Genomic DNA, 14,675 nt, shown 5'->3' with positions numbered 1-14,675 from the left:
AGAGACTTAATATTTAACCTTTTTCCAGTGGTTGTTTTTTCTAAGGTTAATTTTCTGAATTTATGGTTATATCATGGTGTAGTCAGAGAATGTAGCCAACGTAGTATCTGCTTTTGTCATTTATTACAGTTTCTGTTTTCCATTACGTTTTGTTTCCATTTTTCTTGCATATACCAAGGAAGATAAAAAATAACAATGCAGTTGAATCTGACAAACACATTGGTGTGTAATGAGATGTATGGTGTGCGGGATATACAGAAAAAGCAGAGGATATGTTTTTTCCTCTTTGTCTTTCTTTATATTACCAAAGTTCTTGGCACATAAGAAATGAATATGAGAACAGTATGAAAGTGAAGCGGTTCTCTTTATTCCTTTGTGCCTTCACATACTGATCAGGGAAAAGAAACCAGGATGATAAGTTTTTGCACTGGTGAAACCCTATCGCTACTAAAAATAGAAAAATTAGCTGGGCGTGGTGGCACGCACCTATAATCTCAGATACTCAGGAGGCTGAGGCAGGAGAATCACTTGAACCCAGGGGGCGAAGGTTGCAGTGAGTCAAGATTGCACCACTGCAGTGCAGCCTGAACGACAGAGCGAGACTCCGTCTCAAAACAAAAAAATATATATATACACATACATATATATAAATAATTTCTGAGTATGTATTTATTGCTTTAAAAATCAAGCAACAGAATTGTTATTGTAATAAGCGTGAGAGGGTTTCCCAGGCAACATTGGATTCTGATTGGCTGAGTCAAGGTAAAATGATGCAGCGCACAAGTTTTGTGTTTTAGACTTGAAGCTCAAGTGTACTTACTTAGTTTTTGATCTCAATAAAATAGTCTTAAGGAAAATCATTAAAAATTTTGATTATGTGGATTTTGGCAAAACAGAGATGGAGTGCACATAGGGCAAGAAGTACTCATGATTCTTGATTAAACTTCCAGTGTTTTGAAAATCAAGTTAAAATTTCTGAAGATTTATACTCCGTTTAATTGTATTAGCACAATTTATAAATTATTGCAACTTTTCACTAAAATCCTGTCCTTCCTCAGTCTTCATTGTATATGTCTAACCTACATTTTTAGAAGAGTTTTGTGTGCCAAACTACCAATGATGAGAATTATATATTTCAAACAAATGTTCTAAGTTTTTGAAATAAAACCACAAATAAATTACCTATTGTACATAGAATGTTGCCATCTAGATATTTTTTCAAAAGAGTAGAAAGTATTCTCATTTTGATGCAAGTAGCTTGTTTTCCTTAAAGAGGTTGTTGCCGTGTTTGAGTCTATTGGTGATAATTCAAAGTAGGTTATATATTATCTTTAGTTTTAAAAGATTTAACAAATCTAGATTGAAACAGTTTGAAGACTAAATGTTTACTGTAAATATAGTTGTAGAATAAACAGTGAAGGAAAAATACATCACATATATGGATTGAGGGGTATGTTATCACTAATTTGTTTTTTTTTTTTTTGTAATGTGTTTGTACATGCCAGATGAGGTGTCCCTAAATTGGGCTTCACCGAATGACTTTTATTGGGGTAAAAAAAAAAAAATCATAGAAGCACAGTCACCTGCAGATAAAATATTGAAACACTGAGTTTGAAACTCTTCTCTGAATACCTGGTACTCATTATGGCATAAACCACACATCATATAGTGCTTTACATTGTTGTTACTGTTTAATTTTTCTTAGATGTTAAGAAAAATTTAAGTGTAGTTTGTTAAAGATAATTTGAAAATATAAAAAAGAAGAAAATAGTTAAACATAGTTCTAACAGTATTATGCATACAATTTTGTACTGTCATTTTCTCTTGATATCTTGTAATAATTTTCCCATATTAATATGTAATATATTTTTCCCTGCTGTGTAATATTTCATCTAGTACATATATCACAGCACACTTAACTATTCCACTATCACCAAACATTTAAGATGTTTCATTTCTTCATGGTCATATATAATGCTGAAATGAGGGTCTTTGTATATAAATATTTTTTCTTTCATATTTAGGAAAAATTTCTTGTGTAGTGTTTTTATAAGCTACACCACTGAGGCGGAGTATTACTACATTTAAAGTTCTTGATATCTGTTGCTAAACTGCCTTCAAAAAAGGTGGTGTCAATTTGCACTTCCAATGGCTGTATATGAGAATGTCTGTTTTGCCATACTTCTAGCAGCAGTGAGAATTGTCAAAACTATTTTCTAGTTATTTTGAGAAAAATATTAATACTATCTCCTTATTGCTTTAATTTGTATTTCTTTGGTTATTAGCAATGCTGATAATTTCCTCAAGTTTGTTAACTTGCTTTCTTCTGTGATTTGGCTGGGCATACTTTAAAAAGCATCTTATAATAAAGCTATTTATAATGTACAGTGATATCATATAGATAGTATTGTGATAATATATTACACGTTGTGTATTGATATAACTCACACACCATACAATTCACCCGTTTAAAGCAAACAGTTAAATGACTTTTGAGTATATTCATAGGGTTGTGCAACCATCACCACAATTAATTTTACAACATTTTCATCACTCCAACAAGGAATCATGTACCTATTATCAGTCACTCCTTATTTACCCCCAAACCCCTTTACAGACCTAGGCATACACTAATCTCTACTTTCTGTCTCTGTATGTCTACTTATTCTGGATATTTTATATAAATGGAATCGCACAACATATGATCTTTTGTGACTGCATTCTTTCACATAGCGTAAGTTTTCAAGAGGCAACCATGTTGTAGCTTGAAATAGTGCCTTCTTCTTGATTGTCTAATAACATTTTGTTGTACAGATATAACTCATTTTATTTATCAGTTTATCAGTTGATGGATATTGGAGTTGTTTCTACTTTTTGACTGTTATAAATAATGCTTCTATGAACATTTATGTACAAGTTTTGGGGTGGACACATATTTTCATTTGTCTTGGGCCTAAACCTAGGAGTGCAGTTGGTGGGTCCTACGGTAACTCCACGCTGAGTATTTTGAGGAATTGCCAGAGTGTTCATACCTGCTTTTATGCATGTTAATCTATTGGTGTCTTGGTGCTGTTCTTAAAGATTTGTATGAGGTCTTTATATAAGGTCAGTGTTAACCTTGTATACTTGCAGAAAGTATTTTAATCCCCATATATCACTTGCCTTTAATTTAGGTAATGAGTTTTGTGTGCAAATATTTTTCAGTTCTACATTGTCAGTTCTGTCAGTATTTTATTTTGTAACTTGTTTCATTGTTACTAAGCTTTTTAAAAAACCATTCCTTGGCTGGGCAAGGTGATGCATGCCTGTAGTCCCAGCTACTCAGGAGGCTGAGGAAGAAGGATTGCTTGAGCCCAGGAGGTTGCAGCAGTGGTGAACCATGATGGTGTCACTACACTCCAGCCTGGGCGACAGAGTGAGTCCTTGTCTCAAAAAAAAAAAAAAAAAGAAAGAAAAACAAAAAATCAAAAATCAAAAAACCTATTCCTCTGTGGAGTTTGAATCATATTAATGTACATTTTCTTGTAATTTTTCTATAATTTAATCTTTTAAAATATTTCATTCCTTTATTTAGGTTATTTGGGTGGATGGTATAAGACTAACAGCAAAATGGATTTTTACTTCCAATTATCTAACCAGTTGTACCATTACCATTTTTCCTAACACTTCCTCTCTTCCCTGCTGAATTTGTCTTGATATTGCCTCTTTTATTGATTATTATTATTTTTTTACACGTTCTAATGTCTGTTTTGGTCAGCATGCCTATTCCTGCACCAGGACCACATTGTTTAAATTATTGAAGGTTTAGAATATGTTTTGTACCCAGGAAAACAGCCATATTTCCTTCAACCCAGCACCTCATATTTAATTAATCATCTTTTTCAAACATTTCTTAGTGACTCTTATTTTTTTCCAAATGTTTCCCAGCTTTTTCCAAAGTTTTGTTATGTTTTCTAAATACTGTTGGAATATTCATTGTGCTTGCATGAAATGCTCAGTTAAACTTCAAGAGACTTGACATTTTAATAGCAGTAAATTTTGTCATCCAGGAACCTGGTATATCTCCCTGGTTATAGTTTTTCGAAAAAGCTCAGCCAAGTGTTGTACTCATTTTATGCAAATCACATATGGTTTACTCCCCACTGGAGCATATCCAGGTTCTGAGGGGCCTAAAGCTTATATGATTTTGGGGGGTTTTCTTCAAGAAAATGAAAACAAAACTACAAATACAAAATTAGGTACCTAATCTTGGAAGGAGCCTGGGTGAGTAGTGGGCTCTGGAGCTGCCTTTATTTTCTAGGCAGTTGGCTTCTTTTCACAGGTATGTCTTTATTGATCTTGTTATTATATATTTGTAATATATTATCTTGTGTTCCTATAGGAATTAAAGAATCTATGAACTAAACTTAGAAAATACTTCGAAAAAATCTGTTTTCTACTTTTCCATTTTTGAATTTCTATACAAATAATCATACTATATGTGACTAGCAATAACTTTATATCATCTTCTGTAATATTTTTCTACATCTTAAACTTGTTGAGAAAAAGATCCATATACTGAAGGTCTTTAATAAATGTTTTTAGTGATGACTGATAAGCTAAACAAAGGAGTGTATTTACTGAGGCCATAGCTAGATGAATTTGCTACTCACCGTTTCATGCTTCAGATGCAACATAATTTTGTCCATAATGCAGAGTGTAGGCTACAGACCTGTACGTATAGACTAACACACTTTGCATCATAGACTGGGTTTTTAATACAACCTTTTTTTTTTTTCTTTTAGAGACAGGATCTCACTCTGTTGGCCAGGCTGGAGTGCAGTGGTATGATCATAGCTCACTGCACCTCTGAGCTCCTGGAGTCAAGCAATCCTCCTACCTCAGCCTCCAAAGTAGCTAGGACTGCAGGTACGTGCCACCATGCCCAGCTAATTAAAAAAAAAAAAACAAAACTTTTTTTTTTTTTTTTTAAGAGATGGTGTCCTGCTGTATTGCCCAGGCTGGTCTCGAACTCCTGGACTGAAGGGATCCTCCCACCTTAGCTTCCTGAAGCACTTAAGATTACAGGCACGAGACACCACATCCAACCTTACTATAATTTTAATGCTCTAAACTCAGAGTATGTGTATAAAGGCTTCTCAACAGTTTTCATTCTAGAAATTATTCAAGAAACTATGTATTTGACCTGGTTTCTTGGATCAAAAATAGCCAAAATGAGAAGAAAAGCTTCCTAATGAAATAGTCCTGAACATAAGTTAATAACTAGGTTTAAAGAGTCTCACTAGGGACTTATTCTATTTACAAAACAAATAAAAAATATTGAAAAGGTTATTTAGTATATGTATCCTACTGCTACAGCATTTTATAAGATAAGGGATCAAATTTTCATAGGCCATTTGAAAATTGCATATTTTAGAAATTTCAGAAGATACATCATTTATCATTTCTGTTTTACTCTAATGTTTTTGAATTCTAATATAGAGATTGTAGGACAACAGAAAAATGGACAGTTCAAGTTATTAATTAAATTAACTGTCATCTTTGTAGTTGATACATATTTTGGAAAACTCACAAAATCCTATAGTACCCAAAGCATCCCACCAAGTGCTTTAGAGATATGCAGTACATTGTGGTTTATGGCACTGAGAACACCAACCCTAGCCCCTAATTATCCAAATAATCAAGAATACGGGGACGTTTTTAGTTAAGACCTTTGGTTTTAGTAACCGAAGATACCTATTCACAATAAAGAATGCTCAGATAATTGTGATTATAACTGCTAGTTAAGTTTAGTTGCATGATTAACTAAATGTTTGAGACATGGGATTAAGAAGGGACATGGTAAAACACAAGCAGCTTTAAGTGACTTAATTAGCACGCCAAACAGATGGAGGGAAAAGCTCACATGCTCACCTTGAACTGTTTTCAGGCCAGGTGCAGTGGCTCACACCTGTAATCCCAGCACTTGGGGAGGCCGTGGCGGAGGGGTGGGGTAGCGTGGGGTAGCGTGGGATGAGGCCAGATTACTTGAGGTCAGGAGTTCGAGACCATCCTGGGCAAAGTGATGAAACTCTATCTCTACAAAAAACAAACAAAAATTAGATGGGCATACTGGCAAGTACCTGTAGTCTCAGCTACTTTGTGGGTTGGGGCAGGAGGATCACTTGAACAGGGGGGTCGAGGCTGCTGTGAGTTGAGATTGCGCCACTGCACTCCAGCCTGGGTGATAAAGTGAGACCCTGTCTCAAAAAAAAAATTGTTTTTTGTTAACACGATTTAATACCTATTAGATTTTGTCTTTGTGTAAACATAAGGAAATAACAAACACGCTATAATTTATATGTGCTTTCAGAATTGGGAGCCACAGAAAAATCCATGAAGTTTTAGGATGTTTTTAAGTGTGTGGAGATTGTGAACATTTCTTTTCATAAATCTCACCTCTTTCTACCTCCAAATGGACTTTCGGGGAATAAAAATGGATTATTGTGAATTAATGCAAAGAAAAATATTTATTGAGATGCACAACTTACCACCCAAATCAAAAGCCTATATTTGGAACAAGACAGTTAAGAACATGACAAAACATAATAACCTTTCATTGCATTAAGAGACGAGAAAAGAAAGGAATGAATGACCATGTAATGTTATATCCCTTCCATTGGAGAACTTTTGCATGGAATATTGTGATTAGCATGGTGATTGCGTCAGCTTTAAGCTTTTATCACTGTCTAGGTTTTAAAGCAGGGCATGCAATATTATATCTTAAAAGCTCTTTAATTTTTAAAAACCCCAGAGAGCCTTTAAGTGAGACTTAATTAAAATTCAAATCAACCTTAGATGTATGTCCAAGACAGTTTTCAAAAGACCTGTACAACCTGTGTTCCTTTGATTCCATTCCCTTTCCAGTGTTATCTCCAGTTGCTCTGGGCGGCACCCACTTGGCCAGCGAGTTTGGAAACCTGAGGGCATTCTGGGGTTGACACAATGATTTGATATAGGGTATCACTGACACTTAGAGGAGGGGACCAGGTTTGCCTGATGGCCCCAAAACTTGATTTGGTTCTGCACAATGAAATATGTTCCTGCCCTGCTAGTTTCAAAAGATGCCCTGAGCAATATCCTAGACAAATATGGCAGTAGTACTTTTAATACAGATCTAAGTCAGCAGCCCTTCTGTGTGAAGGAATACTGAAAAGTTTTAAAAGAAGCTACACAAAAAGGCTCCTTATTTAGGGAAAAATTCCTTATGTCGAGGAAAGCTTAAATGACATAAAGATATTGCGTAAGAATTGTCAAACAACTAACTCTTTCTGTGGATCCTGGCTTTGTTAGAAGTTTTGTTTTGTTCATTATAGGGGGTTTTATTGGCATTACTTCGATGTTTTAAAAGATGACATTACAATATTACTGATCTTGATGATTGAGTTTAAATTTAAGGAAACCTTAAATTTTGTGCTCGAAATGAGTGGTTGACTCTTCTCTCTATAGGCATAGCTCTGGTGTTCACAGTTGACAGGGGAAAGGATTTTAGTGCAGCTGCACATTTAGGTGTAGAAGCATGAAAATCAAAATTATGTTGTGTAATTAAGGAGATTTGGAAATTCCTTTACTAGACTAAAAAACTGAATATTACTAAGAAGTAAATGAGATACAGAAGTCATAATACATTTTATTAATAAATGTAATTTAAAAATATTTTGTTGTATTGCCATTCTCTATATTTTTTTAGTGCAGTACAAAATTGTGTGAAAATCACAGAAACAATCACCCACAATGTCCCGCCCAAGAAACAACCCACAGACCAGCAGCCCACAAGACAGTACAAAGGATGGGAGCAGCTTCCATTACTTTCAAGGGAGATTTGAGCTCTCTGGGAAGAGCAGACAGTATCCAGCAGATGCATTGGAGCCCCAACCTGGTATTGGAGATGTTAAGGACATTGAAAAAGCAACTAAGTCTATGCTAGACCCAGCACACAGATCTTATTTTTACCTTGTAACCCCAAGCTTAGTATTTTTGTGTTTTATATTCGATGGATTACACAAGGCACTACTCAGTGTCGGTGTGAGCAAAAGGTCTAATATTGTGATTGGGAATGAGAACAAGGAAACAGGTACTCTCTATGCTAGCAAATTTGAAGATGTTTTGCCTGCCTTCACTGCCCTTGAGATGTCATCAATTCTGCGTCACTGCTGTGATCTTCTGATAGGCGTTGCTGCCGGATGGAGTGACCCGATATGCACCAACAGCCTCCAAGTACAGAGACAATTCAAGGCAATGATGATATCCATTGGAAGACCTTTGCATAGTGAAAGTGCTGATTTATTAATTAGCTATAATGCAGGGCCAGCTATAGATTGGATCAACTCAAGACCATGGGTTGGAGGATTAATGTTCACATTTCTATTTGGAGAATTTGAATCCCCTGCATGTGAGCTACTTGATCAAGTTAAAGTAGTTGCCAGCAAAGCACAGATGACGACCTACTACACTGTGAGAATGTTCCTGGATCAGTGTGTGGATGGTTCCACTGCTTTACCCGCTGTTGTGTCGGAGATTCCAGTTTTTGAGCAGAAGAAAGCACTGGCTAAAAAGGTACTTGGAGATTTCTTTGAATTTGGGGGTGTACTTCGCCACCCTGTTATTGGGGTGCTATCACCACAAATGTTCCCAAACCTAGCAACAGCAGCAAACTACTGGGCCAAAAGAAGGAATTCCACATTTTCTGGATTTGAAGCCCTTGACTTTATACCAGGATCAACTATTACATTCCCTGTACTTCAAATGGCATCTGCTCAGAAAATCTCCCGAGGAAGTGACATGGATCCATATACACTTAACATCCTTCGCGGTTATGGGATTTCGGGATTTGAATAACAAATACGTGAACTAATCCTTATATATACATATAAAAAGAAATTATGTGAAAATCACATTCTAAAATAGTATCTGAGTGTTGTCTATTGTTTTCAATCTTGGTCTGTCTCTGACATCTATCGCAACTTCTCTATAATCTTTTATTCTTTAAAAGAGTCCATCCAATATTCTCTGGCCACTGAAAGATGTGATCTCCAAAGTCTTTTTAAGTACTGGAGGCTAAAAATATGCTTTGACATGTAGAATTTTGAAATAATTGAAATGTTTTCTGTAGTCACATGGGGAGTTTTTATTTTATTCTTCATAGATAAGGCCCAGATCATTTTTAAGGTTATTGTATTTCTTCTCTAATTTGTCTCGATTATTTTTTATAATTATGTTGAAATAAATCTGATGCATTATCACTTATCCTAGCACTATTTTTTGTTATGGTTCTAGTGTCCTCCTGTACCTCTGTTCATTTCAGGAGATCTCTTTTATGGAATGACTTATTTTTTCTTAAATCAAAATGTAATCATTAAGTCGATGCAAGGGTCTGGCTATTTTAATGGATCTTGTAGTGTAGTCATATCTGAGCATTTACATATTGAAATATATGTTATGAATTATTTTCCTTTTAGTTCTCTGTTAAACTATTGAGATGCTGTTTTCATTTCTAAAACATTGTTTATGTAGTTAGATTATATCACCCAGGAATTTCATTCCCAAATATGTGATGGATTACGTTTCCAAAGGTGGCTATAGCAATATCTCCCATTCCACATTTATTTTCTTTCTGTAGACGAAGCCGGGCGTGCGGTGGCGCGATCTTGGCTCACTGCAACTTCTGCCTTCCCGGCTGAAGCGATTCTCGCGCCTCAGTCTCCCAAAAAGCTGGGACTACAGGCGCACGCCCGGCTAATTTTTTGTATTGCCCCAGGTTGATCTCGAACTCCTCGGCCTCCCAAAGTGCTGGGATTGCAGGCGTGAGCCACTGCGCCCGCCCCACAGGTACATTGAATATAACCTCGCCGTTTCACCATCAAGAGGTGGGGTCTGTTTTCCCTTTCCTTGAATTTGGGCTGGTCCTGTGACCTGTTTTGGCCAATAGAATGCAGCGAAATAATGTTGTGTAAGTTTGGGGCTTGGCCTTAAGAGGCTTGCAGCTTCCACCTTCGCTTCCAGGAATGCTCTTTCTTTGAACCTTGCTGCCATGCTACCAGGAAGCCCGAGAAGCCACATGAGAGTTTAACCTGTAAGAGAAGGGTGGTCCTAGGCCAACATCCCCAGCTGAGCTCCAGGCCAGCAGCCAGTGCCAGCTGAGTTATGTGAGAGAGGCCACTTTGACTTCTTAGGGGCCCCAGAGCCCCAACTGCCTCTATTTTGTCAAGCAGAACTGCCTAGTCAACCCACAGAATCATGAGAAGCCATACATGCTGTTTAGGATGGTTTATTTCACTCGGTAGATAAAATAGGCTATCAAAGGGAGTCATTACAGCATATTCATTATAAAAAAGTTGTTAAATCTGACATTGTTAAGAACCACTGTCACAGACAGTAAACACGTTCCCCTTAGGACTTTTAAAAGATTCAACAACTTGCAAAGATTTTTTTTTTTTCTTCTAACAATAGATCACTCGGATTAAAAACTAGTCAATTCCCAGATTTAAAAAGACAACCAGTAAGGCAGAAACTTGCTACATCAATTTCTGAATTTTTATTATTCTCTCCCATTTTAAGAGGGAAATTCCTTATTTTCTATCGGAAGGCAAAAAACATGGCTAGAGTTACCTGTAAGACAGTGGTTGCCATCCTATGAGTCAAAAACTGGCGAAATTTCTCTAACTCTGTGCTTACCAATCATTGTGTGCTAATTCTGAAACATATACAGATGTTGTTATGATTAGAAAAATACAAATTCACTCAAAAGCACTACTAATTTTATAGTTTCTTTTCTGGTCATTATATAATTTTCAGTTGTGGAGGGATCTGATCATTAAAACGGAGTTCTCATACTTGAAATATTGGGAAACCCACTGCTGGAGGTCCCTAAATCCAGCTGCTAATGGATTTGTAGCTGCTAGTATTCCTTCAGATGAATCACTGTCTTCTCTCTATTTGGTTTCTGGATCTTGAAATCATTTGGTTTCTTACAGTAAACTGAGCAATGGACTAGGAAAAGAAATTCCATAGAAAAGTTAGATAAGAACTTTTAGTGGCATTTGTAGAGCAACATAGACTTTCATTAGCCATCATAAAGAATTGCCTCATGGAACCATTTTTAGAAAGCACAGACTTTTGTCTGTGGTTTCTGGGTTGGTGGAGGTCACTAGGTTGGTGGAGATATAAGTAACTGGGAGTAAATGGAAAAGCTAGTGGTTGTACATGAAGGAATAAAAATTCATAGTAATTTATGGCATTTGAATTGAATGCTGTACACAAATAAGGATATATTCTGGAAGTCCTAAGTCAGGAAATGATATTTATTGAATCTGAGCATAACTTTAAATATTTTAAATACCTTTTAAACATTTTATGCTTCACATTTTTCAAAGAATTTTCCTGACATCTACCTCACGAGTGTCTTGAGGATCTACTGAGATATTATTCTCTGTATTTATAGACCAGGAAACTGAGGGCACAGAGAGGTGAAGTTATTTTGTCCAAGGTGAATCACAGAGCCCGAAGAGCGGCTCAAGTCTCTGAGCCCTCATTTAGTACTTTTAGAGTAAACATGATCTTTAAGATTAAAGACTTATAAAACGCCTGTTCTTATCAAGCACTGACACTAGATCTACCAACCCTTATTGAGATTAGCTTGATGTCATTAGCCAGGGAGAACTTGCTTCAATACCAGACAGGGGATAGGGGAGGGGGACACACACACATAAAACAACATGAAAAAGCCAGTGAAAGCATCACTATGTTCACTTGCGTATTAAAGTGATTTCATATACTTATTGTTCTTCTTTGTTATGGGTGATAGACATTTTCTTAATCGAATAGAGAGAATGAATAAAAATGTCTTTAGAGTTCTATTACTGCTATCACCATTAATCTGTAACATACAATTTAAGCAAAGTGTGCTTACTGTGTAATTTCATTTTAAAGACAATTCCTGTAGCTTTCCTCTCAACTAGTCTGCCATCATTAAGCATCTAGGTGGACTCTAGAACTACCAATGTTGACCTTCAATTGAGTATTTGATGCATTTTAAATGGTTTTTCTCCATAATTTAAACATAGACCAACATAGAGGTTTAACAGTGTAAGAGAAAGACTGAGGTTTAAAAGAACTATGTTGAGATTCTCTGGTGTAAAAAAAACTGGAGGACTGTTTTGAGTTAATTTGCATCAATATTGGCAGAAGCTTTAGCTATCATTGATCAGCATGTGTTTGCATTTTTAAAATCTTTTAAATGTTGGTGTCCAATGGAAATCTTTTAAGTTTTAAATTTTGCTAATTAAGATTTAACAGCAGGGAGAGGAGAAGGAGGAAGTAAAGAAAAACTGCTGTCCATTTTCATCACTCTTTTTTTTTTTTTTTTTTTGAGACGGAGTCTCGCTCTGTCGCCCAGGCTGGAGTGCAGTGGCGCGATCTCGGCTCACTGCAAGCTCCGCCTCCCGGGTTCACGCCATTCTCCTGCCTCAGCCTCCCGAGTAGCTGGGACTACAGGCGCCCGCTACCACGCCCGGCTAATTTTTTTGTATTTTTAGTAGAGACGGGGTTTCACCGTGTTAGCCAGGATGGTCTCGATCTCCTGACCTCGTGATCCGCCCGCCTCGGCCTCCCAAAGTGCTGAGATTACAGGCGTGAGCCACCGCGCCCGGCCTCATCACTCTTTCATAAAAGGTGGGACTCAATTTCAAAATAGAGGACAATTGTTTAAATTGAGAAAAGTTGGCTTCATGGACAGCTGTTACATGGTCCTTATTTCCTTGCTATGCTGTGGACTGGTGGAAATTGAATGACAGAGTGAAGTCGCTTAACACGCCTGCACTGGGAACAACAAACCTAAGCCAATCTCTTTGTTTTATGGATGAGCAAATTCGAATTCCTGCCCATGTATATCTAAACATACTTTAAGAAGCTTAGTAAGGCTGATGCATAAGTGTTTCTTTTTTTTTCTGAAGAGAGCTTCATTCTCTGCTTGTGCTGGCCAAAGCCCCTTAGAGATCATGTACCCAGAAAGGGCCAGTCATCATTTCCAGTAGCCACTAGAGTTCCTTGATTGTCATGTCAAAAAAGATGCTATTTTTCTGGTAAATAATGGCTTCTTTTCCTTTCTTGCTGGAGTAGTCAAAAAAACTTCTCTGATCTGAAATCTGATTGTTCTGGCTACTAATGTCATTCATCAGAAAAGTGAGGCCACTAATTAATATTAGGAGCATAAATGGAATTTGGGACACGTTTGTATAATTTTGTTCACCAGGCAAAAAAGAATTTTAAGATATTTACATTTTCCCAGTGCCATATATCTTGTTATAACTTCCGAAGTCCATAGAACTTTGTTTTCTTAATGTTTTTACCCTGGCATTTTCAAGATTTCCATGTACAGGAAGGAAAAAAAAATCTCTTGAAATTGGACATTACTGCCAAACTCTCATCTCTGTTTTTCATTGCCCTTTCATTTTCTTTGTCCCTTCTTGCTCATTTTCCTCTACTTCACTCCTCCCAACACATTTCTGCTCCCACAGAAAGTTTCTAAAACACATCTTTGGAAATTCCAGTTTATCTTAATTTCAGCTGAGGAGTTGCATTGTTTTTATATACTGGGAAGTACCTATAATGCTGTCAATCATTTACATTCTAGTATGAATAAGTTCCCAGGTACATTTGTTCCCCACACCCCACTACCCCATCTAGTTTCTGGAGGGACCATGAAGATAATGGATATTGGAGAAGGGTGCCGTCAAGTGGGGAAAATGGCAAAAGAATGGGGAAGCTAAAAGCATTAGATATGAATCTCATCAGCTTTACAGTATTGCTTAGGACTAAGTGTTGTCCCCACTTAAAAAAAAATCCATTCTAATTAGTTAATCAGACTTACCTGCAGATAACTTTGAATAGATAAAAGAGAAATGGGTGTGATAATATTAAAAAATACCCAGTCATTCTTTACAGTCAGCACAAAAGCTTCTGGTTAAACATGGTGGATTGAACAGATGCATTTATTTATGTTCCCTCTATAAATCACACTAAAAGGATATTAAAGGATTAAAAAGAACAAGAAGAATGGCAGAAGAAATGACAACAGACAAAAGATGTCAACGGAGATGGAAGATCAGGAAAGCAAATGAGAGATAACTGATTTAATAGCACGAATAAGATGGAAACCCAAGACCTTGGGTAGGGAGCCAGCCAAAAAAGCCACTTCTCTCTGCAGAACCCCAGAAAGCCACAGGAATTTGTAGGAAGCAGAAACCTCTAAAACAGGGAGTGCAAAGTGGCACCGACATTCAAAGAATTATTTGAAAGGCTTTGGCCTTCCAGGTTACCTCCTTCCCCTTTCAGAGCTGGGCAGCTATCTTTCCCCAACCCCTCAGAAGGTTGGAGGTTTGCTTTGGAGAGTGTGTGAATCAATTCAAGATAGAGACAGAAAAAAAACAAACAAAATAAAATACCTGGGAAAACTTATAGAGCCCTATGTGGCTTAGCTGTGCAGATTTATGGTTGTTATTATGAATCATAGAAAGTTGATTCATTATGCTGTAACTATAATTGGGGGGAAGTAAAGTGGTTTGCTTGTTTGGTGGGGGTGGGTAGGTAAGAAATTTTGATTTTCCATAGGAAAAAGTCAAAAGACAATATTAAGAACA

The 14,675-nt window shown here is 36.7% G+C and overlaps 1 protein-coding gene across 5 annotated transcripts in view; it reads left to right on the top strand.

The window, feature by feature from the left end:
* Positions 1–9,285, top strand: part of EBLN1 (endogenous Bornavirus like nucleoprotein 1) — a 38,054-nt gene extending 28,769 nt beyond the window's left edge. For 3 of the 5 annotated variants that reach the window (XM_055092472.3, XM_055092473.2, XM_057298828.1), the window contains exons 2-3: positions 4,785–4,908; positions 7,730–9,285. In XM_055092472.3, coding sequence (XP_054948447.1) covers positions 7,774–8,877 — 1,104 coding nt within the window. In that variant the 5' untranslated portion in view covers positions 4,785–4,908; positions 7,730–7,773 and the 3' untranslated portion in view covers positions 8,878–9,285. Of the gene's footprint in view, positions 1–716; positions 763–4,784; positions 4,909–7,729 lie in introns of those variants that run through there. The other 2 variants (XM_003821386.6, XM_055092474.3) reach the window with 2 other exon arrangements.
* The last annotated feature ends 5,390 nt before the right edge of the window (positions 9,286–14,675 follow it).

This window comes from Pan paniscus, chromosome 8 (assembly GCF_029289425.2).
Source record: "Pan paniscus chromosome 8, NHGRI_mPanPan1-v2.0_pri, whole genome shotgun sequence".
Taxonomy (NCBI): domain Eukaryota; kingdom Metazoa; phylum Chordata; class Mammalia; order Primates; family Hominidae; genus Pan; species Pan paniscus.
Note: the sequence above shows the minus strand (reverse complement) of the source record. Positions and strands in the feature narration are given on the sequence as shown.